The sequence below is a fragment of the Tursiops truncatus genome, chromosome 20 (genome assembly GCF_011762595.2).
Source record: "Tursiops truncatus isolate mTurTru1 chromosome 20, mTurTru1.mat.Y, whole genome shotgun sequence".
NCBI lineage: Eukaryota > Metazoa > Chordata > Mammalia > Artiodactyla > Delphinidae > Tursiops > Tursiops truncatus.
In genome coordinates this window covers 49,034,446-49,061,131 of record NC_047053.1, presented here as the reverse complement: position 1 = coordinate 49,061,131, position 26,686 = coordinate 49,034,446, and the positions used below count along the sequence as shown (strand labels likewise).

Genomic DNA, 26,686 nt, shown 5'->3' with positions numbered 1-26,686 from the left:
ACTTGTTAAAGCATCAGAGTGAACGGTAGGGTAGGTTCCATACAGGCTCGATACGGGTCTACCCTGAGCTAAGAAATTCATGTCACACTCGAAAACCTCGATTCACAGAACAGAAAAAAAAAAAGACAGAGTGTGTATACAGTTTTCATTAATTATTCCTTTAAATAACAAGCACCAGTTGTGCTTTGGAATATTGTCCTATCTGGCAACATTTTGATTTACATGTAAGTTTTCAAGGACAGGTCTACTCTCTAAAGTGAGGGATGTACATAGAATTCAAACTGTACATTAGATGCTATTTGCCTTTCACAATAATTCTTTTTTTTTTAACATCTTTATTGGAGTATAACTGTTTTACAATGGTGTGTTAGTTTCTGCTGTATAACAAAGTGAATCAGCTATACATATACATATATCCCCACATCTCTTCCCTCTTGCGTCTCCCACCCACCCTCCCTATCCCACCCCTCTAGGTGGTCACAAAGCACAGAGCTGATCTCCCTGTGCTATACGGTTGCTTCCCACTAGCTATCTATTTTATGTTTGGTAGTGTGTATATGTCCATGCCACTCTCTCACTTTGTCCCAGCTTACCCTTCCCCCTCCCCGTGTCCTCAAGTCCATTCTCTACATCTGCGTCTTTATTCCTGTCCTGCCCCTAGGTTCTTCAGAACCATTTATTTTTTTTAGATTCTACATATTAGCATATGGTATTTGTTTTGCTCTTTCTGACTTACTTCACTCTGTATGACAGTCTCTAGGTCCATCCACCTCACTACAAATAACTCAGTTTCATTCCTTTTTATGGCTGAGTAATATTCCATTGTATATATGTGCCACATCTTCTTTATCCATTCATCTGTCGATGGACACTTAGGTTGCTTCCATGTCCTGGCTATTGTAAACAGAGCTTCAGTGAACATTGCGGTACATGACTCCTTTTGAATTATGGTTTTCTCAGGGTATATGCCCAGTAGTGGGACTGCTGGGTCATATGGTAGTTCTATTTTCAGTTTTTTAAGGTACCTCCATACTGTTCTCCATAGTGGCTGTATCAATTTACATTCTCACCAACAGTGCAAGAGGGTTCCCTTTTCTCCACACCCTCTCCAGCATTTACTGTTTGTAGATCTCTTGATGATGGCCATTCTGACCGGTGTGAGGTGATACCTCACTGTAGTTTTGATTTGCATTTCTCTAATGATTAGTGATGTTGAGCATCCTTTCATGTGTTTGTTGGCAATCTGTATGTCTTCTTTGGAGAAATGTCTATTTAGGTCTTCTGCCCATTTTTGGATTGGGTCGTTTGCTTTTTTAATATTGAGCTGCATGAGCTGTTTATATATTTTGGAGATTAATCCTTTGTCAGTTGCTTTGTTTGCAAATATTTTCTCCCATTCTGAGGGTTGTCTTTTCATCTTGTTTATGGTCTCCTTTGCTGTGCAAAAGCTTTTAACTTTCATTAGGTCCCATTTGTTTATTTTTGTTTTTATTTCCATTTCTCTAGGAGGTGGGTCAAAAAGGATCTTGCTGTGATTTAAGTCATGGACTGTTCTGCCTATGTTTTCCTCTAAGAGTTTTATAGTGTCTGGCCTTACATTTAGGTCTCTTAATCCATTTTGAGTTTATTTCTGTGTATGGTATTAGGGAGTGTTCTAATTTCATTCTTTTACACGTAGCCGTCCAGTTTTCCCAGCTCCACTCACAATAATCCTTGACATATATTTGGTACTTTAAATGGTGCCCCCTCCCCACCCATGTTCCCCTTTTCAGACAATTAACTCTTAGAAAAGGTACGGTATGGCAGAGAAATAAAGGTTAACAGCTATTACCAGTGGAAACCAGACAGGAGCAGAAGAAAGCACTGACGGAATGAAAAGTGAGTCAATGTGAAATCTTGATTCCATTTATCAGAGTTTGGATATTAAACAATTACACGAATAGCCCAGACAAGAGCTAAATGTTATTATGCCTTTGTGATTGCCCAGAGTAAACACAGCTCACAGCGCTGAGATCCATTTGATACGCCCTGTTTATTATTTTTCAGCAGCCTATATAATAAATCCACACCTTTAGGGCATTTTTCCCAGACCCCCCCAGCAGATCCCTTAAAGCCCCACTCCAACACTCACCTAGCTCAAACATTAATAGATATTAGCAGTCTGGGGGCCTGGGGTCTCTCTCGGCAACAGAAAGTACGTTAAGAATAAGAAGCGCGGGGCTTCCCTGGTGGCACAGTGGTTGAGTGTCCACCTATCGATGCAGGGGACACAGGTTCGTGCCCAGGTCCGGGAAGATCCCACATGCCGCGGAGCGGCTGGGCCTGTGAGGCATGGCCGCTGAGCCTGTGCGCCGCAACGGGAGAGGCCACAACGGTGAGAGGCCCGCGTACCGCAAAAAAAAAAAAAAAAAAAAAAAAGAAGCGCATCTAAGGGGCCAGGAGCACCCCAGAGAGGGGAGCCGGCATCAGTAATGATGGTCACCACAGGCGCTGAGCTCTGGGTCTCACTGCCTGGCTCCCCATCTTTGTCCGATGTTTCTATTAGCAGAACAATGTCGTTCACAGCGGAAGCTAACATGCTTCCCCGCATGGGACTGGCTGGGTTTTGTCTGGAAATTCAGAAGTGGAAGATCAATTTTTTTGTTTCATTCTAAATAACGTTTGTTGGATTTTGTCTGTTTCTGATTGCGTCGTTGTAAAAAAAAAAAAAAAAGCTCTTGCACTGAAAGTAACCCACAAACATTTTTCCACGTGACTGTATCTCTAAGGCTTCCATTCTTCCTAAACACCGCGTCCGGGACGCGTTCCAGGGAACGGATGAACACGGCGTTCTTTGAACCTGAACAGAGCTGCTTCTGGAGAAGGCTAATTCAAGGAAACGCACTTCAGGCGGGCCCTGGGCTGTCACAGTTCGCAGCATCAATAAGTGAGTCAATTAAGATTTTATCTTCAAAAATGAAATTAGTGAAAAGCAGCTTACTCCAGTTTATCCTGAACACATTTCAGGTGACGTCACCCCCATGCTCTAATTTGTGGAATAGAGTAAGGAACGGGTCTATGGTTGGTTCTGTGGTGGGCGTGTTGGGGTGAGCAGTGGGGGAGTGATACTTTTTGGCAAATCCACGTGATGGCATGACCTGGCGTGCTTCAGTTCACATTCAGGTAGGAGGCGGTCACTTCTAGCAAGGTCGGGAGGCTTCCTCAGTGTCCCAAAGGCCTTGCTCTGAATCTTTTGATGTTCCAACATTCTCTTTTTTGGCAGGGAATTCCTGGGCTTGGTCAAATCTGGCCACCGTAGGGAGGAGGTGCACGGCAGAGCTGTGCTGCAGTTACTACCGACTCAGAGGGCACTTAACAAGCCGGCAGGGGAGGGGCAGAACAGGAACCTCCCTCTCCACGTTCTGGTTGGAACCGAGCATTAAGTTCAAGGCCCCCACGAGACAGGCCAGGGAAGGCGACCGAGGCACGGTCTTCGGGGCTCTAGGAAAGGGGCTGTCACATCAGGGATTTAGGAGCGTGTAAGCATCTCTCCAACAGATCGAGATGCAAAACCCAGAAACAGAAATATTCCAGGTTCCACCCAGTGGCTCCAGTCGGGGGCAAGCTGGCTGCAAGAAATATAAGCCCACTAAAGCTGGCTCAGGTCACGTGGAGGTGCGCTGGTGGAGCCCCGGGGACTGGGCCCACAAAGCCCACGCCCGGGCTCCCCTCTGTCTCGTGGGGCCTCTCCGCCTGTCTGCTCCACCCGCCTGCTCCCTTCCCTCTGCGGCCCGTGTTTCGCTCATTCTGGTTTCTCTGCTCCCCCTGAGACTCCGGTGTGAATGATGCTGGGACCCAATTCCAAGTTCCCAGGGTTCAAGGAGAGGGAATTTCATTGGCCCCTTTTGGATGAGGTGTCTGCGGTAGGCTGAATAATGGCCCCCAAAGACGTCACGTCGTAATCTACAGGACCTGTGACTATGTCACCTTGCACTTGGCAAAAGAGAATTTGCAGACGCGATTCAGTTAAGGACCCCGACATCGGGCGGGCCCAATGCGATTGCGAGGTCCTTATAAGAGGGAGTCAAGAAGAACTAAGGAAGGGAACATGACAACAAAAGCAAAGGTGCTGTGATCCGAAGGTGGCGTGACGTGGCCTCGAGCCAAGGAATGCGGGCAACTCTGGAAGGTGGAAAAGGTGAGAACGTGGATTCTCCCCAGAGGGTGGCTCCAACCACCTTCAAATAGGAAAACATTCTCAGTTCTACTCTGGGTGGGGATCGTACACCTGTGTTTGTTCTAAACAAAACCCCATCGTGGCAAACAAAACAAAGCAACACCAGCTCACCTCATTGTACCAGCGGGCAATGAGTTCCAAGTTGCCCACAAACTTCCAGAAGGTTTCGTACTGTGAGAACAGGTTCTCGGCGCTGCTGGGAATCTCTTTTTGTTGCTGGAAGTTCAGGTACTTGACCTCTCTCAGCACTGCCACCAGCTAAGGTGAATGAAGAGAATACAAGAGGTGAGGGGGTGGCCTCAGTGGCATGGTACGTAGCAGCGCAAGTGAGGGTCTGTCCCTGGGATGCTTCGACAGCCCCCAAAGCTGGGGGGAGGTCTGATTGGGGATGGGCTCCACCGGTAGGATCACGATGCCTTCACCCTATTGACTGTTCCTGATGTCTAGAAGCGCTGGCATCACCAGCATGGTGGACATCATCATTGTAACTAACCTGCCAGGTGTCTAAAGAAAGGCTCCTCCCTAGGGTCTGACCTTCCCTTGTCCCTCTCCACCCCCTGGTTACAGCCCAGGAGACCAACAGCAGGGCATCCCTTCCGACAGAGCTTCTGCCCTCACTGCTCGGCCAACACCGTTCTTGGAGAGGCCCCAGTAACCTTCACATTGCTGAATCCATGGGTCATTTCACAGGCCCCGTCTCACGTGGCCTCTCAGCAGCTGGTCCCTCCCCCTCCTGGGCACATGGTCCCCTTTGCGTCCAGGACATCAGGCTCTCCTGGTCCCCATTACCAGTCTCTCTGATGCTTCTGAGATTTAAGTGTTGGAGAACCGCAGATGGGGTCCCTCTCGATCTGCTCTCACGTTGGTGACCTCACCCAGCGTCACAGCATTAAGAACCATCTACGTGTGAGTGATTCCTGTGCTCACGTCCCCAGCTCGGGACTCTCTCCTGACTTGAGACTCCTGCATCTACCTGCCTATTCAGCGTCTCCACGTGGATGTCCAGTTGACGTGTCAAACTCAACGTGACTGAAACAGAGCAGTCTTGCCCACCAGCCGCCTCCACCCGCTGTCTCATCTGATGGCCATTCCCCCCTTCCAGTTGCCCAGCCCCAGAAGGCTGGGGCTGACCCCTCTCTTCCCGCACACGTGATTTCCAACCTGTCTAGGATCTCATCGGCCCTGTGATCAAAATCTAATCTAACCTCTGCGCACCTTCACTGCTGCTGCTCTGGTCCAGGCCACCACCCTCTCATCATCCCTCACCTGGATTCCAGCAAAACACTCCTAAGTGGTCTCTGTGCTTCTGGCCTTGCCCTCCCCCCAAGCCCACTCACACACAGCATCTCAGATCGGGGCCCTCCTCTGCTCGAAACCCTGCAACGGCTGCCACCTTGCCCGGAACAAAGACCCAAGTCCCTTTCAGGGCCCGAGAGGCTCTCTGTGCCCCATCGTCTCCTCACCCCCTTTCCCTGCACCTCCCCTGATCACTCCACCCCGGCCCCCCCGTCTCCTCGCTGCTCCCACAACTCACCAGGCACACGCATACCTCCTGGCCTTTGCTTTAGCTGTTTGCTCTCCTCGAAGGCTTTCCTCCCATCTTTGCTGGCCAACGCCCTCACCTCCTGCAAGTCTCTGCTCAAGTCCAAAGCAGCAACCTGCCCCCTTCCTCCGGCTCTGTCCATTCCCCGCTTACCTGCCTTTCCCATTCTTTGAGGTACCGACCATCACGTTCTCATGTGTTATACGTTATGCTAGTTCATCGTCCCCGCCCCCTCTTCTCCTGGCCCTTCCACCGGGCCCCCACCACTCTCTCCCCTCTCTCTGTCTCTCTGTCTCCCCCTCTCCCTGTAGGAGGCAGCTCCAGAAGGACAGAGATCTTTGTTGGTTCACTAATTCATCCCAAACACATACGCAAAGTAGGTGTTCAGTAACTATTTGTTGAATGAAAGAATGAATTTGGGTGAAAGAAGGTTTCAGAGGAAAAGTCCCATCTGGGTTCCCTGCCTTCCTGGTATCACCGCTGACCTCAGAGCAGGGCAGATGCATTCTTGAAAGGCAGGTGCTTGTAGAGATTCAGGCTGCCCCAGCTTCTGCCCGCGTACCTAGTTAACTACCTGGGGTTTAGCCCTGGACGGTGTGGGTTCCCTCCAGCCTTCCCGACTTGACCAGGGGGTCCACTTATTCAGATCCTGAAAAGACCTTTTTTTTCTTTTCTTTTAAATTCTCAAATTGATAGTTCCCCTTGGGATCCCATGAAAGGCGGCCCAGCTTTAAAATAGCGTACTCATTCCAGCTATTTTTCAAGGAGGCTACGACTGTCTCATATCTTAAATATATCCTGGGCATACTTGAAGCAACACTTGAATAATAAAGCTTTAGCTGGATATGACATAAACATCAATCCCACAAGTCCATGCTGTTGGTAGGAGGGGGGTCAGCCTCAGCCTCACGTGGGCTTGCCCCGTGGGGAACCCTAGGTCCCTGGGACAGCCTCTGGCCCAGCTGCCCTCCCGATGCTGCGGCCAGACGACACCCACCGCTTTGCTGAAGTTGACGCGGATGAGTCTGGTGACGGGGTCCCGCTGGATCAGGGGCTGCCCCAGGTTGAAGTGGCAGTCCTGGTCTACCCCCGCCGCCCACTGCTGGTAGATCCTCTCACGGTAGCGTCTCAGCAGTTCCACCATCTCATCGTATTTCTGGTAGATCAGCTTGGCCTCCACACTGGACATGACCCTGGAATCAGAGTTAGGAGGAGGGTCAGGTGCCGTCTCCCTCAGGGCCTCGCTAACACCCCAACCGTGCCTGCCAGACCTTGGGGTGATGCAGCAGGCAGCCAGCTCTCTGTTTCTTCCAGGCTGAGACACTGAACATACACGTGGATGACGCCCTTCACAGGCGGCAACCAGCCCAGAAAGTCAAATGATAATCCTTGTAATATTGGCCCTGAATGGCCAGGACTTGATTCGTAACTGCCACCTTCCTTAATTTCTGTCCTCCCTTCCAACTTAGGACCAACCAGAGAGCCAGACATGCCTCCTGACCAAACACACAGGACGCCCTCCTCCAGTCCCCATGCTGATGGCGTCCAGTCCGGGAGACCTGGGGCCTTCTCTGTTCTGCTGTGGGTTCTTCCACTCCTCCCCCTGCTTTCCAGCCTCTGCCAAAAACGAGTGACAGTGGCCGACTCCCTGCTCTGGCCAGCACCGAGGAAGCAGCCTCTGCTTGTTCTCATTTGGGTGTCTTTGTTCATTTCCATGAGGGTGACCACCAAGGTCACCTTCCCGACATGCCCGCTGGGAAGGCACCCAGAGGAGGGGGAGGTGCAGTCAGGGTCTCTCCTGGGACCGTGCCCTGGGAAGGAAAGCCTTGGGCGACGGTAAGCATGGGCCTGCCTCAGAGCTGGGACAGACGTCCCCACAACCCACCGCAAACTCCACAGCTGTGGAGGAGCGCTGGCCGCCCGGGGCCATCACTCACGGGTGCTCGATGTGCTTGAGGTCCCTCATGGGTGCCTCCAGCCTCTCCTGCAGCTCCAGGCTCCACCTGAGCCGCCCGGCCACCGGGGGCATGTTTTTATGGATAGGGGGGATGTTCCCGTCCGCCGAGGCCGCAATCTGGGCGTCATACAGGGTCTTGGTGTTGTCCAGCTCAGCGTCAAACAGCTCCAGCATGGCCGAGTACCTGGGCACCACCTCGGGGAGAATCAGAGGCCGTTCCAAGAGGCTGCCACACATGTGTAGGAGCTGGGGAGAAACGAGAGATGCGCCTTCGCCGGGGCCCGCCACCTGCCCCATGCCCGGCGTCACCCCCAGCTGCATGTCTGGGACGCGGTGTGCAGCCACGCTTCAGAATCAGGAAGATACACGCCTTCCGGACAAAGAAGCTTTTCTCTGTGTGGCAACTGGCTAACCAGGCGCCTCAATGATTTCCATGTTGATGTACGCTGGGTCCCTACATACTTAGCTTATAAACCAACAGTACAAACTAGGTCCAAGGTCTGGAAAAATTTATTCTGGGCCCAGGAGAAATCAGGGTTTGGGCAAAGAAGATTTAAACATTTAAGAAATACCATTTCAAAAATTGAAAAAAAAAGAAAAAGTAACCACAATACTGCACTTATATAACCAGGGCTTACGCTATAACTGGATGGAGAAATGTCTTTTTTTTTTCCTGTATTTTTTTAACATCCTTATTGGAGTAGAATTGCTTTACAATGTGTTAGTTTCTGCTTTATAACAAAGTGCATCAGCTATACATATACATATATCCCCGTATCCCCTCCCTCTTGAGCTTCCCTCCCACCCTCCCTATCCCACCCCTCCAGGCGGTCACAAAGCACTGAGCTGATCTCCCTGTGCTATGCGTCTGCTTCCCACTAGCTATCTATTTTACACTTGGTAGCATATATATGTCAATGCTACTCTCTCACTTCGGAGAAATGTCTTAGTCGTGAGAATTATTCCTTTTAGGAAGAGCTCTGATTCTCAAGGACCCACCCAGGAAAGAAAAGCCACCATGGGGAAGTTTGTTTTGCTCTGAAAAATGCTCTGGGGAAAACAGGAACAAACTAGGTGAGAGGGAGGCCAATCTTAACCACGTGGGGTCCCCAAACCACTAAAGTCGCCAAGTGCTGGGTGTGGGGAAGGGTCTGCAGGAACGTCCTGGGGCTGCCACGACAGCACCGTGAACTGGGCAGCTTCAACAACAGAATTAATTCTCTCACAGCCTGGAGGCAACAAGTCCACAATCAAGGTGGACAGGGCTGCGCTACCCTGAAGGCTCCAGAGGAGAGTCTGTCCCAGCCCCTGGGTCCCTGGGGGTGGGCGGCAACCCTCGGCTTGTAGACCCGTCACTCCATCCTCTACCTCCTTGGTCATGGGGCTATCTTCCCTGTGTGTGTCTCTTCCCTTCTTCTGGCACAGACCCCAGACACACTGGATTAAGGTGCACACCGCTGTGGTAGGACCTCAATTTACGTCTCAGTTACATCTGCACAGACCCTATTTCCAATAATGCACAGGTCCCGGGGGTCCAGACTTTACCCTCTCTGGAGGACACAGTTCCACCCACCAACAAAGGGGCCTGTGTTTAGCCTTGGGCTGACCAGGTGGAGATGGCAGTGGGGACAGGGCCCAGACATCGTGCATAGGTGTTGAGAGCAGGAAGCACTGACCGGGAGAGCTCAGCTCCTGGGCGTTTGAGGAAATTACAGGGAGAGCTTGGCACCTTCCCAGGCCGTGACACCAGGGGTTCAGGCGTGGGCTGCCTGATTCCCCCAGGAGCTGGGACAGCCCAGGTCCCCTTCAATGCGTCATTTCCATGGCCTGTCAGCCCGAGAACCCTGACCTGATTACTCCAGTGGGGGACATCACCTCACATATCTGAGGGTGGTAACCATAAACATGCCCTAGCACCTTGCAAGTAACGAGCTCATCACCCTGTGGTCTGCGGATGCTACACACTGGCAATTGTAAAAAAAAAAAAAAACTAAAACTAAAGAAAGGCTTAGTAGAAGAGAATAAGGTAGAATTACCTGGGTGTTTCAGTTAGAGTCTTGCCTGGAATAGGAGGATGGCTCAAATTGGGCCACAGAGGAGAGTTTCTTAAAAGATCCTCTCACAGCGGTGGGTGTCCAGGGAGGCCTCAGGCCGGGGCTGAGCTTGAGTGGTGAGGGAGGGGCCCTTACTGCAGCCTGGAGAGAGAGGCCGTGGGGTCGGACAGTGACACGTGACATGTTAGGGCAGCTCTGAGCCAGCCTGAGGTCACCAGGGGAGGGGTGCCTGAGCCTGGGGGTGCCCGCGGCAGAGCACTCCTGGAGACAGACGGGGATTCATCAGGGCTCAGACCACACGGCCCCGTTTTCTCTGGGATATGGGCTGCAGCCCTTGGTGCCTGGAAGGGCTGGACCCAAGTCTCAGATTTGTCCTACTTTTTGGTATGAAAACTAAGACCACTGTCCCTAAAAATGGCCTTTTGGGGAAACAGTGGAATAATAGCTGCAGAGAAAGGAGGAAAGATTTTCAGGTACCCGAAAGCCAGACGGGACAGCCAGGGACTCCCGGGAAGACCCCGCAACTCCGAGTTGCTAAGCACCGATACCTGCGGAGAGGCTCCGGACATATTAGGTCACCAGCGTCATTTCTCTGGAAACTGACATGTAACAGTTGGGAAGAACCTGTTCCTCTTGTTGGTTGCTGACCCTCTTGGCTTTTTTCCTCCCACTCCTATTCCTTTTATTTCATGCTTACATGTTTTTTGGCCTCTGGCTTCTAGGAAGGAGGTTAATTTCATTTTCTGCCAGGAGGAGTTCATGTGGAAAATTGCTCTAGAACTTTCCCGGCTGCGTGTGAATTACTGACAGTGCGCAAGAGCATCCAGACAGCTTGGGAACACGCAGGGGATCAAGGGGACGGCAGGGAGGGGACCCCAAGGGCCTGTCCTGATTAGAGCACAGGGTTGTCAAGGGGGGAGGAAATGTTCTTCGGTGCAGAGAGAAAGGTGAGCAGACAGAGACGGGGATGGTTCACAAGAGTTTTCTGCCTTATTTTCTTTCTAGTTCAGCACAGACATAAAGTTACATGTTAGAAGCGGACTTCACCTTGTGGAGTGCAGAAGCCGATTTAGGCCACAACAGGAGTGGGGAATGCCCGGGGGTAGAACAAGGGCGTTTGCCAGTTTGAGCACCTGGGGATGGACTTCAGTCCCTCAGGTGCCAAACGGAGTTCCTCCTGGACCAGCTCCTCCCCTCCGAGGGGGGTCCTACGGTCTCTCGATCGCGAAGGAAACAGGCGTCTCGGTTTGGATACATCAACCCCCCTCCTTCCCCATCACTGGAAGACAGTGCAACGCGGCACCCAGCCAGCAGAAGGTCTGGGGGTGCTGCTTCTCCTGGTTCCATCCGCACAGGAGGCGAGAGGGACTAACCGCCTGGCACCCTGCTCCGTCAGCTCCAGCATCGTCTTAATTCTCGGAGACCCCACCACAGGGGAGGACCTGGTGTTTCCACATTAAAGCACTGGCTGCAAACCCTACCTGGGACTCTTTGCACTTGGGTAGCCCTGGGGGTAAGAGCCTCTCGGTTCCGCCTAAGGTCTTCCCCGGGAGTGAGCAGTGGTAACAGCTCCAATCCCTCGGCTGGGGCCAGTTCCCTCCACCGGGAAAGCTCCAAAGCACCTGCTGTGTGCTAGGCTCGGTTCTGAGTCAACCCAAACCGAGCGCCTGCCCTCAGGGAGTTTATATTCTAGTTCGGAAGACGACAAACTCATAGAGATCCACACACCACAGATGCCGGGGCGGCGCGGGGCGGGTCGGGGCGGGCAAGCACGAAGAAGAAAAACCGAGCAGGTCAGTGCTGGCGATGGCAGCGAGGGGAGCACGGAGGGGAGGGCTCCTGCCTGGAGGACGAAGTGAGGGAGGCCTCTCCAAGGAGGCGCCTGAGGCAGCTCCAGGGGAAGGGTGCTCCACGGAAGGGAACAGCATGGGGGCACTGTCCTAATTTGCATTCACTGATAGTTTGCCTGGAGCACCAACTCCATCCAAGACTTAATTGATCATTACATTTGCAGAGCTTCAAATCCCCAAGCATCTGCATTTTTTGAAAGAACCTAAAAGGCAAAGGACAGCCTGGCATTGGCATGAGAGAGATCTTTGTGCTCAGGGGTGGCGGGCTTCCTGGGTCCCCAACTCAACCCCAGCCCCGGCATCCTCCGGAAGATCGGCCACTGCCCTATGCCACCCAGGCCAACCCGACTGCCATCCCGGCCACGGGAGCCCATCCAGATGAGCGGTCTAGAACAGGGATCCTGCCAGCAGTGGCCCTTGGAGCTGGCTTGGAGCCCTGGTTTCCCTACTTGCTGGCTAGCCCTGGGACCTTGAGCAGCTTTCTTGACCTGTCGGAGCTGGTAAAATGGGATAGACAATGCGGGCAACGAATTTAGCAAAGAGCTGGGGTTTTGTGAGAACTAAACGAGGTAATGTGCTAATTATCGGTCATCTCCCCCAGGCATTGCATTACTGGCAGCAACCCAGAGGCTTGCAAAGTGAGGGGAAGAGAGAGTTCTGACCTGTAGAGAGTCATGGATGATAAACATGCATAACACCAGACAGAGAAATAAAAAGGTGCCCAAGCATATGCCTATATTGCCCCCTTAAATACTCCACGTCTGTTGTCCAGATGAGGTGTAGCTACACACACTACATCCTGCAGAGATCCCCCCTCTCTGTCATAGGGGCAAGGCAGGTCACATAAAGGCGTGACGCATGCTGGGCTAGGACAGTAAGGAGTGGTGAGGAGTGGGGCAAACTCCAGGCAAACTGCTGTCTATCGCGAGGAACAGCTCCTCCCCTGCAGCCGCTTGTTACCATGAGGGACTGTGTGTCCCGTGTGGCCAGATCTGTTTTTCCAAGAGAGAGTGAAAACCTGGATTTTTACGTGCACTCTCTCAATTTTTAAATATCGTGACTAATTCAAGGTTTTAGAGAAGTGTCACGTGGGAATAGGCAAGTCTAGAGAGACAGAGTAGATTAGTGATTGTCTAAGATCGGGGAGGTCGGGGAGAAATGGGGAATGACTGGGGGTGATGAAAATGTTCTAAAAGTGATTGTGGATGGCCGTACAACTCTAAATGCACTAAAAGCCTTTTAACTGTACACCTTAAACAGGTGGATGGTACGCTACGTGAACTACATCTCAAAAGTCCCACGTGAGCCGGGAGAAACCCACCAGTGGTCCCTGCAGCCCAAGGCATCTGTTCGTGACTCTGACGAATGGGTGTAAATGCCCGAGTTCGGAATTATTTGATGAGACGGTGATGTACGCAAAACACTGCAAAGTCCGATAATCACCATGTCTGCTTAACTTCTGAGTAAGGGGTCTGCAAATTTTCTCTGTTCATTCTGTCCTTCTGAGTTTACTATTTAAGTTAGCTGGCTTCCCTTGCGGTAATCTCTTATGGCAGCAGTGGAAAGGTAACACAGGCTGATGCTGCGAAACATTTGATTACCACACAGACTCTGTTCTCATCCACGCCTACTGAGCCCCTCCTGACTGCTTGGTGAGGGTACTGGTTTGCCTGGGACAGAAGTGGGGGGTCTCTGAAATGCTGGACTTTGTTTCAAAACCATCCTGGGAATAGCAGGGTGAGCGTGCCCTAGGGAAAGAGGTCTGTGGGCAGAGAGAGGATGTGCTTCGTGTTGAGTGTTCTGCCTGCAAGTTGGTGAACTGGCACTGGTGTGTTGGTACTGAATGTTGGCTGCCTCGTGAGCTTGGACCGAGCAGGTCCAGGGGCCCATCTCCACGCCCCCTAACGTGCCTGCTGTTGAGGGATCCTCGGGGAGGGGCGCGCCAACCAGCAGTGGGGACGAGTGTCTAGCTCCTCACAACTCCCTGCCTCGTCAGTTCATCTTCCTAACTACGCCAGCTTGACCCATAACAAAGGCACCTTGCTCTTTTAACTTGCACTTTCCTGATTATTTGAGAGGCTAAACAACCTATGTCTGTATTGGACATTTGCGTTTCTCTTTCAAGTTGACATTCTCTAGGGGTTTTAGTGCTTTTCTGCAATCTATTTTTAAAATGTTTTTATAACATCATTGCTTTTTTCTAACTGTAAAAGTACGACACACTTCATGCACACAACTCGGAAACTGTAGAAAAGTACACAGAAGACAGCCATCACCCCACCACCTAGAGACGGCCCCCCGTAAGGACACTGTGCTTATTTCTGGAGTCTCAAATGTTGAAGAAAGTGGCAGTGTGGCTCAGTGGCTCAAAATGTGGATGTGTTTTATTTTTATAGCAACTTTGCCTCTCTCTAACTTCTGTTCCTTATAAGTAGTGGGGGAACTGAATCATATAAGGATCAATGGAGCACAACAGGACTCAGTAAATAACCACCTCGTGTTCACTTTCCTCTCTTACTCTAAGATGCGGCAGTGCTACTCAAGGTGATGACTGCTGACTTGCTCTAAGGCCCCGAGGAAGGTCCCTGGCCTTTTCTGGGCCTAGCTCTTCACCTGTGAATGAGGCTGCATGATTAGACCATCTCTACCACCGTTCTCGGCATCGCGGTGCTGCTGTGACGAACTCTCAGTCAATGCAGAGTCCCCGCCCACCCGTACCTTTGCACAGGACTCAATAGAACAGCAGTCGTCAAACCCCTGGCAAAAGATCGTGGCCAGCCTCCTATCCAGATCCTGAATTTTGGTCTCAAAATCAGCGTAATCGTCATCAAAGCTCTGAAAGCGAATTGAAACACCAACCTTGTAACCGTAACCAGCATGCAAAGCAGGGGGGTGGGCTCACTCTAATGCCCACGGACACCCCCCACCCCCGGCAGGATTCAGGTTACATCTGGGCTGAGCAAGCTCGCCGTCTTGGAGGCTGCTTCACAGGCAGAGTTTTTTTGGTGTTTGTTTTATCTTTTGGCCTTGCCGTGTGGCATGTGGGATCTTAGTTCTCCGACCAGGGATCGAACCCTCGCCCCCTGTGTTGGCAGCACAGAGTCCTAGCCACTGGACCACCAGGGAAGTCCCGGGGCAGATCTTTTGCACCATTTTTTTCTCTGCCACACGTGCTCCCTCCGTGTGCCTTCCCACTCTTGGGGCATTTGCCATCGATCCTGCCAAGGCCCCCGACTTACCGAATCTCCGGGATCCAAGGGGTCGTATTTGCAGTCGGCAAAAACCTTCACCAGCTCAAAGACCTCATCAGAGATCTGAGTCACCTGGCTTCCGCGTATGCTGCCCCTCACGCCCCCGAGCTCCATCTTCTCCAGCTTCAGAAACTCGATGGCTGTTTTATAAAGATCCTGGTGGAGAAAACCCCAGCACCCTCGTCAGTTCATCTTCCTAACTACGCCAATGGTTCAGTCACTCATCCAGCTCTGACCCCGGCAGGGAGGAGCCCCGGGGCCACACAGCAGTCTGGAGGGGCCCTCTGTGTGTTGGTGTTAATGTTCTCTAAAGCCGTTGCTGTAGCAGAGAGGAGATGGAAGGAAGGGTCCCATGAGCCATCTCCAAGCTGTGATTATGGAGGAGGAAGAGGTGAAGGTCGGGCTCTTGTCCTGACCCAACACTGGGCGAAATGTACCTCTAAATAAACCACACTTCACCGGGGCCCCACTTCCTCAGCTGTGGGATGAAGCAGCTGGAAGGGCACGCGGTGGTTCCTGATGGCCTCACGTACAGGGTGCCTGATGGATGTTTGCGTGTAAATCCCACTCCCTCACTCCCTCCGAGGTGTGGGTCTCACCTCGCCTTCTCCTGGAAGCCGTCCCACCTATTTTAGCCCATGGTGGTGCCTTCTTTTCCAGAATCCCCAATTGCTATCTGTGCTCTTCCTTTTGGCATTTAACTCCATTCAGTCCTATCACGTTATCTAACGCTTCTGTGTGTAGCTCTTATTCCCTGATCGAGACCCCAAAGGCTTCTTGAGGATGACAAGCAGTCCCCAGGTGCCTGACCCAGTGCCTGTTGCTGCTTAGACGGAAGATGCTTGTAGGGTACTCGTGTCCTCCCCTAAGCCAGTGCCAAGGTTCATGCCACTTCCCCCCCGCAGATGTCCAAGATGTATCGAGCTATAATCCAAGCAAACCTAACGCAAAGTAACAGCATCCTCATGCCCTGAGCTCTGGGGCCCTTACACCCAAGGAGGGCGGCATGGGTGGCACAGAACTCAGGCAGGGGGTGGTTGGCATGGCCATTTCCCCCACCCCCAGAAGCCCCCCTTTTCCTAGAAGCATCACCCTGACTCACAATCTATAATGTAGGAACCAGTGGCTACTTGGCCAGAAACTTGGCTGGGACCTTCCAGTTCTTGGGCTCGAGCCTTCAGGCATGAAGAAACACTCCAGGATGGGAATCTGGGAGTCTTAAGGGGGGCTTCCTGCTCTGCCTCCCAGAGGGTGTGGATGAGAACTAGACACGCCTTCCTGGAGCCGCTGTTGACGGCATCCATCATAAAATCACTGCCCAATGAATGAATGGTTCCCCGCTTTTTTTTTTTTTTTTAAAGGATGTAATGTGCACAAAGTTAAAAAAAAAAAAAAAAAAGACCGTAAAGATTACAAAACAAAAAGGAAAACTTTCTCGCCCTACCCATGCCTGCATCCCTCACCTCTTCTCCCCAGAGGAAACCATTTTGAAACTTTTAAAAAATTTTAATTTGCCATGTGTCATCCCAAGTATCCAAATAGGGTCCTTCTTAAGTCTTCCCTTGGGCTAACTTAGTCCCACTAACTCTCTCCCTTGGCCTGCAGGCTTCCTGACCAGGGTCACTGACCTTGTCATTAACCTGCTCATAGACAGAAAGCAAGAGAAAGGGGAAAAGCAAGCACAATGGGTCGCTTTGCTCTGGGCTAATAGCTCCGGGCCTGGCCGAGGTGGCCCAGGGACTCCGTTTCCCCATGACGCGGAAAATTCCACCTTTACCTCGATGGTCTGGACGCGCTGGAAAAAGGAATTTATCCTGGAAAAGGCAAGGGAAGAAGGGAATTCCCAAGGCACTGGCTTCTTGTCTTTCTAGGGGAGAGAGAGAGAGAAAAAAGGCTGCGTTTGCCTCCGACACGTCCATGGGGTCCGACGCCGGGGCCAACATCACCCCGACCCCTTTCCCCCGGTTCGCTCTCTACAACCAGGCCGTACCTTGAAGAAAAGCTTCATGTTCGTGCAGCAGAACTCGTAGACTCGGTACAGCTCCTTCAGGACGCTCAGGGACAGAGAGACGCTGCTCAGCACGTCCTCAGTTTCACCCTGCAGGCTTTTCAGCACATCGTCGGGACGCAGGTAGGTCCGAGTCTGGGCAGAAGGGAAGGTGTCCCCAAGCTCGGACCAGCCGGAGGGGTGACACAGCTGTTCCGCTGGTTAGAATGACCCACCCCGGGCCCCTGGGCCACTTCTTCTGACACATCCGCTGTCCCAGCCCGTCTGCTGACTGCGGGGCATTTACAGGCGCGGCGCCCGAACCGTTTCTCTCACCGGGACCCTCACCCCGGGCTAAGGCCACGGCACAACCAGATTTTGATGGTAGATGACTAGGGGCCCTCTAGGGGTCCAGAAACGCAGTCCTGCTACGGCTGCGGGATCCTGGGCCACTAGGTCCCTCTGGGCCTGCAGACAGGGCTGCGAGCATGATTCTAACACACGCAGGCAGCCCAGGGGCGCAAGGCTGCAACTCACACCTTGGAGGTTGTGTAATCTGTGCTCGTGAAATGGAAGAAGGAAAGGGAATCGGTGTTGAGGGAGACGGGAGGAGGCTTGGTGTCGGAGCACATAAACCCCACAAGGCCCCCGGCCGAGTCTTGGGGTGCCGGGACTCAGTGGGCCGCCCCACTTTCTTTCCTCCCCACTCCCGGCGTGGGGCAGATTGGGCCGGCACTGCCCAGGCCTTGGGAGAACACTGGGTGGCCACCCAGAGGGCCCAGCCTTAGCCCAGAGCCTGTAAATCCCTGCACCAGCATCTCTGCCTGTTTTTAAACTGCTGAGGAACATGGGGAGGGATGGGGGGGCGCCAATCAGGAGGCAGGGAAGGTGGCCAGGGCCGGGGGGCTACCATCTCGATGAGCTGGTTGCAGAACTCCTGCAGGATGACGATGACCCTGGAGGGCGTGTTGTAGTGCTCGGACGTGGCCCAGATGAAGCAGATGGTATACAGCACCTTGGTGATGAAGGTTGGGAGCTGGGGAGAGACGGGCCGGGCGGGCGCTTTGTCGCAGCACCTCAGCACGCCCCTCCCCACGGCTCCAGGAGGGGACCCCCAAGGGGCAGGAAGAGGCACTCGCCAGGTCCTCGAGCCCGACCACAGCCAGGAAGCCCGCAGCCCCTGCTCCCCCAAGACACAAGCCCAGCCCCTGCCAGATGACCTTTGTCTTGCTAACATACCATCGTGAAGTCAGCCTGTTCCATCTCCTCCAACAAGATCCGCAGAGGCTTCAGATACAGAACTATATCATTGGCTTCCTTCAGGCCTGCCCAAAACAGGAACAGGGGCTCATCCACTGGGGAGCGGAAGCCGGACCCCACTCCCGACGGTCAGAAATGGTGACGGGCAGCTCTGTGTGTTTATGGACACCCACTGCCTCAAGAACGGGTCTTCCTCAAAAGGCGGGGCCCAAGGAAGCTGATGGGGGAGGCGGAAGGCGCCTCCACCCCAGGGTCAGCAAGGGGCCTGCCCAGCCCCTCCCAGGAGGGGCTGACACCTTCTTCTTGTAGGGGGGAAGGGTTCTCATAGGGCCACCGCTCACCCTCAGTGACATTCGTATACACATTTTGCAGGGCTGGCCAGTAGCAGCTTTTGGCTTTTTCCAGGATCTCGACGATTTTGTTCACTTTGGGCCTGTTGAGCTGAGAAGGAAAGAAGAAAATTAGCCTTTCAACAGATTCTAGACGAAGGCTGCCTGACCCCATTGCCGGTGCTGAGGGATCTACGCGGGTTACCCGGGTCCCCTCAGGGGTCCCCCTGGGGAGGCTGGGTGCTCAGGATTCCAGTGGGCGCCCGGTCGCCAGGGGCAGAACAGGCGTCACCTGCTCGTGGATGCACTTGAGGTTCATCAGCCGGGTGTCCCAGAACTCAAACTCGACTCGGGGCAGGGGGTGCAGCCCGTCCAGCAGGGCCTGGGCCGAGTCTTTGCTTAGCACATCCCGGATCTGGCGGGACCAGTCGATGATGATGGTCTCGATGGCGTGCAGCAGCGAGTTGTCCAGGGAGGAGGGGATCCTGCCGGGCAGAGTCAGGGGGAGAGGCTGTCAGCCAGGAGAGACCCTGCACCAACACTGGGTGTTGCCAGGGATGCCAGTGCCCCCAAGAAAGAGGGTGAGGAGGGCCAGCTCTGGAGTAAAATCCACGTTCACGAGGGCTCCTCCAGCAGTTCTGACTGGGGTCACCATGGGGCGTGTGCTGGGGGCCTAGAGGACCTGCCGTGTGATAAGCCCTGCAGGAGCGGTCGCCCTCTGATGGGAGTAAGGGAACACACTGTCACTGCAACTTGCTTCAAGTGTCGCACACACCAGGCGGTTGCAAATGGCGCTCAGGCGGGTGCAAGGCGACACCTCGGAGTCCTCGTGCGTCTGTGGGCCACTGGGATGCCACAGCCTCGAGTTAGAAGCCCAGCCTCCACCTGCTGAAAATCCCTTCCATGCCCCTCACTGTCCCTCAGTACCCACGTCCTAAAGCTGGGTATCCCCTTTCCCATGTGACAATGTGACATCCTTGGCCTAGTCCTTGTGTCTGACGGAGGAGGGGCTGAAGCACAGGTGTCCAGCAGTTGCCAGAGCTGGAGTCTCGGGGGCTCCAGTGTCTTGTCCTGTTCTGTCCTTGTGCCTTCGATCTCAGACTCAGCACCTAAAGGCACCATCCTGCCCTCCTCGGTTTCATCAGCTCCGAAACCAGTTTTCGGTGAGACAGTTTATCCTTAGTGGTCGGGGACCAGATGCCCCTCCTTCCAGACAGCTCCCCGGCCGGGTCCCTACCTCTCCATGGACTCAAGGGTACCATCCAGACTGCCCAGGTGCTCCGGGATGGGCAGCAGCGGCTTCCCCTTGATCTTGCCGCCCATCACACACATCTCGTTCTTCAGCTTGTGGACTTGCTTCACAATGTCCTCTGAGACCACGCGGGGCCATCCGCTCACGTTTTCGCTTTGGTTTAACAGGGAATAGAGGACCTGAAAGGAGAAGCAGGGTCCTCAGTGCCCGGGTCCCGGGGGGATCCAAGCCCTTCTCCCGTTGCAGAAGGAGGTGGGGCCAGTCGAGGTGCTGAAGCCAGTGACGACAGCCCAGCCCCTGTGCCATCTCCATGAAGGGAGACCCCAAGAGCACACACTCCTGGCCGAAAGCAAACATTTCGCGCTGCCTCAGAGTGCTGCTATAGGCTGAATTGTGCCCCCGCCCCCAGTTCACACACGGGAGCCCCAGCACCTCCAGATGTGACTGTATTTGGAGAGAGGGCCTTTCAAGGGGTGATTAAGGGGGGCCCTAACCCAATAAGACCGTTGTCCTCAGCAGAGATGAGGACACAGACACGCACAGAGGGAAGGCCACGTGAAGACCCAAGGCCGTGTCAAGTCGGCCATCCACACGCCAAGGAGAGAGGCCTCAGAAGGAACCGGCCCAGCTCCCCTCTTGATCTGGGACTTGCAGCCTCCAGATTGTGGCGCTTTGTCAGGGCAGCCCGAGCAGAGAACGACAAACACCCGTGTGCTCCAGCTTTGGGCCAGGCCAGCTGCCTCGGTGGATGTGAGAGGAGGCTGGCCTGGGTCCCGGCTGAGCGGCCCCTGTGGCCTGAGTCTGCGCAAGGCAGGGACGCACGGCCCCATCTCACAGATGAGGAGAACGATGACTAGGAAAGCTAAGTCACTGGAAGTCTGGCTGGTCTGACTCTCCAGAGGGAGCTGCACCTGCCATGCCTGCCAACAGTGGAGAGATACGTAGCGCAGCACCTGCTTGGTCCCTTCCTTTGCTTGAAGTCTCAGAACTAGGAAACCTATCTACTGGATCTCAAATGGCCCATGCCTTCTGAGGCTACAGGCAGGGATGTCCCCGGTGCAGTATGGAGGTTCTAATGATTTCGAGAGAGGACAGGCGGTGGCCAGGGCCACTCAGCCCTCACATGCACAGCATCGGCTGGAGGCCACGTTAGAGAGCCGGTCTGTCTCAGCGGTCAGGGCAGCCGGGCCTGAGCTCTCGAAGACCTGACCGGCTTCTAGGCGATGCAGATGCTGCTGGCCCCTGGGCCTGCTCCCTGAGCGGCGGCGCTCAAGACCACTCACTCACAGTATGAGAAACACGTGTTGCTTCTCCTGAGCCCTGTGCCCCGCCCCAGCAAGGCCTAGATGCACCCACCTCCTCCACGATGGCGATCAGCTGGTCCACGGGAGTGGGGCTTATGTCCCCATAGACCAGGCGGTCCTTGTAGTTGTCATTGCTGACGTTCCCAGGTTTCTTCTTGATGAAGTACATCCCTTTGGACTTGAGGGAGGCCGGGAAGCCCAGGCAGGGTATGATCATGCCGGCGGGGCTGAGTGTCAGCACCAGAACTAGGACGTCCGGTTTCTCAAAGAACTCGGTGAACAAACCCATGTTCTCTTCTGCTCCGACCATTTTAGTCCACTTGTCCGGCTTGAACTTTAGGAAGATGGAAGCGACACTCTCCAAATACTCTAACCTGATGTCTGGTGTAATCGTCATCTTGACGTTCACTTACACCTGTTAAATGAACAGAGACACGGATACAGCACAGTCTCCTGGGGAATCTCCATTTCCCGCCTGTCACTGGAACCATCTGAAATCCCTGTTCTAACCAATCGAGAAAGGAAAGGGTCATCATTGTTTTCAGCTGTGGGTGGGCTGCGGGTGAGGGAGGACCAGGGGGCTGTGTCTGTCTGCTCTGGCTGGACAGCTGCCCTCTGCCTCGCTGTGGGTATCACTGTGGAGCAGGGCCACACGGCAGTGGTGTGTGCTTGTGTTAACTGTGACCAGGAAGTTAATAGGCTGGGAAAGGTTGAGATGGGCTCTGGGGAAAAGGAGAAAAGGAAAGGATCATAGCAAGACAGTCTGAAGGTGAGGGGGTGGGGAAAGGTGAAATGAGGCAACAAAAGGGTCAGGTTGAAAGATCCCAGGAAGGTGACATCACACCCCCAGGATATGGGCTAAACTCAGACAGGAGGGGGTGGACCCAATGTGCAGGTGTGGGGTTCATCACACTCTCCCTGTCCTAACCCCAGCCACAGTATACCCCAACTTTTGTCCAGCCCTTCAGCCTCTCCCACCCCCCAGTCCCCATCATGTGCCCATGGACCCCACAGAAGTTGCTCACATCCCTCTGGGACAATCCCTTGTGGCTCTCCCATAGGGGCAGGGTTAACTGGAGAGTTGCGGGGACACCCTTGAAGCTCCAAAGGGCCAGGACAAATGAGGCATTCCCTGTGGGCATAATATTTAAAGGGGCGCCCAAAATCCTGACCGGCCCCGAGCAGAGAACAGAGCACCTTCCGGGGTGGGTAGTGGGTCTACTCTGTCCACCAGGGCCTGGGTTCTCCCTCTGTCCTCTGGAGCCTCCTCAGCTTTGCCTCCAAGCACCCCTCACACAATTCATGGCCACTCACAGCTGACAGCAAATGGCTTCTCAGGTAGCGAGCAGAGCCAAACAATGGGCAGCTCTTTCCCAGACCAGTAAAGGAAATGGCTCCCTTCCCTTGACGGGCACCAACTGCCATGGAACTTCTGCAAGTCTCCTGGGAACTGGGACTTCTAGAACCTTCTCAGGACCTGAGTGACGGGTGGTGGTGCAGCAAATGAACAACCGTCAATTACCCACCACAGTGGAAAGGCTCTTGGATTAAACAAACTTTGCCTTTGAACATTGAGGTCATTTTCATTTCACGAAATTACTAACATATTGGGGTTTAAAACTATTGTCTTATTAAGTGCTTATTATCTGTGTTGCCTTTTCTAGATTCCCTTTCTTTTCCTTTCTTGCCTTCTTCTAGATTTGTTTCATCCCCTCCCCATTATCTTGGTAACTATACATCTTTTGTTTTTTAGAGGTACATGGACATTATAACATGCATCATGCATAGCATGACTTACCTTAGTATAATACTCATTGCAACCTGATAATGAAATTCAGAAAACAATTTCCATTTACAGTAACATCAAAAAGAATAAAATATTTAGGAATAAAATTTTAAAAGAAGGGCAAGATTTATACACTGAAAACTACAAAACATCATTAAAAGAAATTAAAGACAAATAAGTGGAAAGACATCCCATGTTCATGGAATGGAAGACTTAATATTGTTAAGATGGCAATTCTCCTCAAATTGATCTACAGATTCAACACAATACTTGTCAAAATTCCAGCTGTGTTTCTGCAGAAATGGAAAAGCTGATCCTCAATTTCTTAGGGAAATCTGAGGGGCCAAAAAAAGCCAAGACAATCTTGAAAAAACAGCAAACTTTCCCAATTTCAAAACTTCTCAATTTCAAAACTTACTACAGTTCATAGCAGCACTACTTACAACAGCCAAGACATGGAAGCAACCTAAATGTCCATTGACAGGTGAATATGGTATATATACAAGGAAATATTACTCAGCCATAAAAAAAGAATGAAGTAATGCCATTTACAGCAACATGGATGGACCTAGAGATGATCATACTAAATGAAGTAACTCAGACAAAGACAAATATCATTATGATATCACGTATATGTAGAATCTAAAAAAATGATGCAAATGAACTTATTTACAAAAAGAAATAGACCCACAGTCATAGAAAACAAACTTATGGTTACCAAAGGGGGGAGGGATAAGTTTGGAATTTGGGATTAACAGATACAGATTACTATATATAAAACAGATAACAAGGACCTACTTATAGCACAGGGAACTATAATATCTTGTAATAACCTATAATGGAAAAGAATTTGAAAAAGAATAGATATAGTAATATCTATAATATATAATAGTAATATCTATAACTGAATCACTTTGCTGTACACCTGAAACATTTTAAATAAACTATACTTCAGTAAAAAATTATTTTAAAAACTTACTAGAAAGCTATGGTAATTAAGACTGAGTGTGGCTGCTATAAGGATAGATCAATGGAATAGAACTGATGAGTCCAAAAATAAACACATACATTTATGGGCAACTGATTTTAGACAAGGGTACAAAGACAATTCGATTGGGAAAAGAAGAGTCTTTTCAATAGATAGTATTGGAACACATGCAAAGGAATGAAGTTGGACCCTCATCTCACACCACCTAAAAAATTAACTAAAAAATGGATCAAAGACCTAAATGTAAGAGCTAAAATTATAAAACTCTTAGCATAAAGCATAGGAGTAGATCTTTATAACCTTGAATGAAGCAATGGTTTCTTATATATGACACCAAAAGCATAAGTGACCAAAGAAAAAGATAAATTAGGCCTCATCAAAATTAAAAACTTTTAACAAAACTTAAAGTCAGCAGAAGGAAGGAAATAATAAATATCAGAGAGGAAACAAAATAGAGATTAAAAAATAGAAAAAAAAAGCAATAAAACCAAGAGCTGGTTCTTTGAAAGGATACACAAAATTGACAAACCTGTGGCTAGGCTTACCAAGAAGAAAAGAGAGAGAACCCAAATAAACAAAATAAGAAATGCAAGAGGAGAAACATCAATCGATATTGGGGGGAAAAAAAACATAAGAGAATATTATGAACAATTATTGGCCAACAAATTGGACAACCTAGAAGAAATGGACAACTTTCTGGAAACATATAGCCCACCAAAACTGAATCAAGAAAAATAGATAATTTGAACAGACACATCACTAGAAATGAAATAGAATATGTAACCAAAAATACTCCCTACAAACAAAAGTCCAGGACCAGATGGCTTCATATGGGAATTCTACCAAACATTTAAAGAGGAACTTTTACTAATCCTTCTCAAACTCTTCCAAAAGACTGAAGAGGAGGGAACACTCCCAAAGGCATTCTATGAAGCCATCATCACCCTGATACCAGACAAAGATACCACCAAAAAAGAAAATTATAGGCCAATATCTTTGATGAGTATAGATGCAAAAAATCTCAGCAAAATATGACCAAACCGAATACAACAATACATAAAAAAGATCATACACCATGACCAAGTACGATTCATCCCAAGTTCACAAGGATGGCTCAACATACGCAAAAATCAATGTAATACACCACATCAACAAAAGAAAAGACAAAAACCACACGATCATCTCAATAGATGCAGAAGAAGCATTTGACAAAATTCAACATCCATTCATGATAAAAACTTTTACCAAAATGGGTACAGAGGGACCATATCTCAACATAATAAAAGCTTTTTATGACAAACCCACAACGAATATAATACTCGATGGTGAAAACCTGAAAGCCTTCCTGCTAAAATCTGGAACAAGGATGCCCATTCTCACCACTTCTCTTTGAAACAGTATTAGAAGTTTGAGACATAGCAATCAGATAAGAAAAAGAAATAAAAGGTATTCAAATTGGAAGGGAAGAGGTAAAGCTGTCCTTATATGCAGATGGCATGATACTATACATAGAAAACCCTAAAGACTCCACACAAAAACTACTAGAACTGACAACTGAATTCAGCAAGGTAGCAGGACACAAGATTAACATACAGAAATTGGTTGCATTTCTTTAACAATGAAATATCAGAAAGGGAATGTTAAAAAAAAAAAAAACTTTTAAAATCACACCCCTCAAAATAAAATACTTAGGGCTAAACCTGACCAAGGGAGTTAAAGACTTATATGCTGAGAACTGTGAAACATTAATAAAAGAAATTAAAGATGATTCAGAGAAATGGAAAGATATCCCATGGATTGGAAGAATTAATATTGTTAAAATGGCCATACTACCCAAAGCAATATACAGATTTAACACAATCCCTATCAAATTACCCATGACATTTTTCACAGAACTAGAACAAATAATCCTAAAATTTATACGGAACCATAAGAGACCCAGAATTGCCAAAGCAATCCTGAGGAAAAAGAACAAAGCAAGAAGCATAACCCTCCCAGACTTCAGACAATACTACAAAGCTACAGTAATGAAAACAGTGTGGTATTAGCACAAAAACAGACATACAGATCAATGGAACAGAATAGAGAGCCCAGAAATAAACCCACACACCTATGGTCAATTAATCTTTGACAAAGGAGGCAAGGATATAAAATGGGAAAAGACAGTCTCTTCAGCAAATGCTGCTGGGAAAGTTGGACAGCTGCATGTAAATCAATGAAGTTAGAACACACCCTCACACCATACACAAAAATAAACTCAAAATGGCTTAAAGACTTAAATATAAGTCATGACACCATAAAACTCCTAGAAGAGATCATAGGCAAAATATTCTCCGGCATAAATCATACCAATGTTTTCTTAGGTCAGTCTCCCAAGGCGATAGAAATAAAAGCAAAAATAAACAAATGGGACCTAATCAAACTTATAAGTGTTTGCACAGCAAAGGAAAACATAAACAAAACAAAAAGACAACCTACAGAATGGGAGAAGACATTTGCGAACGAGGCAACCAACAAGAGCTTAATTTCCAAAATATACAAACAGCTCATACGGCTCAACAACAACAAAAAAACCAACAACTCAATCGAAAAATGGGCAGAAGACCTAAATAGACATTTCTCCAAAGAAGACAGAAAGATAGCCAATAGGCACATGAAAACGTGCTTAATATCACTAATTATTCAAGAAATGCAAATCAAAACTATAATGAGGTATCACCTCACACTAGTCAGAATGTCCATCATTAAAAAGTCTACAAATAAAAAATGCTGGAAGGGGTGTGGAGCAAAGGGAACCCTCCTACACTGTTGGTGGGAATGTAAGTTGGTACAGTCACTATGGAAAACAATATGGAGGTTCCTCAGAAAACTAAAACTAGTATTACCATATATGATCCAGCAATCCCACT

The 26,686-nt window shown here is 50.5% G+C and overlaps 1 protein-coding gene across 1 annotated transcript in view; it reads right to left on the bottom strand.

Annotated features, from left to right (window-relative positions):
• The window catches only part of DNAH17 (dynein axonemal heavy chain 17), a 154,366-nt gene that overhangs the window by 91,064 nt on the left and 36,616 nt on the right, over positions 1 to 26,686 (bottom strand). Inside the window, exons 4-16 of the mRNA XM_073798250.1 lie at positions 21,056 to 21,418; positions 19,685 to 19,878; positions 18,740 to 18,932; positions 18,460 to 18,559; positions 18,098 to 18,183; positions 17,769 to 17,894; positions 16,862 to 17,014; positions 16,649 to 16,738; positions 14,860 to 15,027; positions 14,339 to 14,455; positions 7,697 to 7,962; positions 6,757 to 6,952; positions 4,328 to 4,474 (exon numbers count right to left, since the gene is read on the bottom strand). Coding sequence (XP_073654351.1) covers positions 4,328 to 4,474; positions 6,757 to 6,952; positions 7,697 to 7,962; positions 14,339 to 14,455; positions 14,860 to 15,027; positions 16,649 to 16,738; positions 16,862 to 17,014; positions 17,769 to 17,894; positions 18,098 to 18,183; positions 18,460 to 18,559; positions 18,740 to 18,932; positions 19,685 to 19,878; positions 21,056 to 21,400 — 2,181 coding nt within the window. The 5' untranslated portion in view covers positions 21,401 to 21,418. The remainder of the gene's footprint in view (positions 1 to 4,327; positions 4,475 to 6,756; positions 6,953 to 7,696; positions 7,963 to 14,338; positions 14,456 to 14,859; positions 15,028 to 16,648; positions 16,739 to 16,861; positions 17,015 to 17,768; positions 17,895 to 18,097; positions 18,184 to 18,459; positions 18,560 to 18,739; positions 18,933 to 19,684; positions 19,879 to 21,055; positions 21,419 to 26,686) is intronic.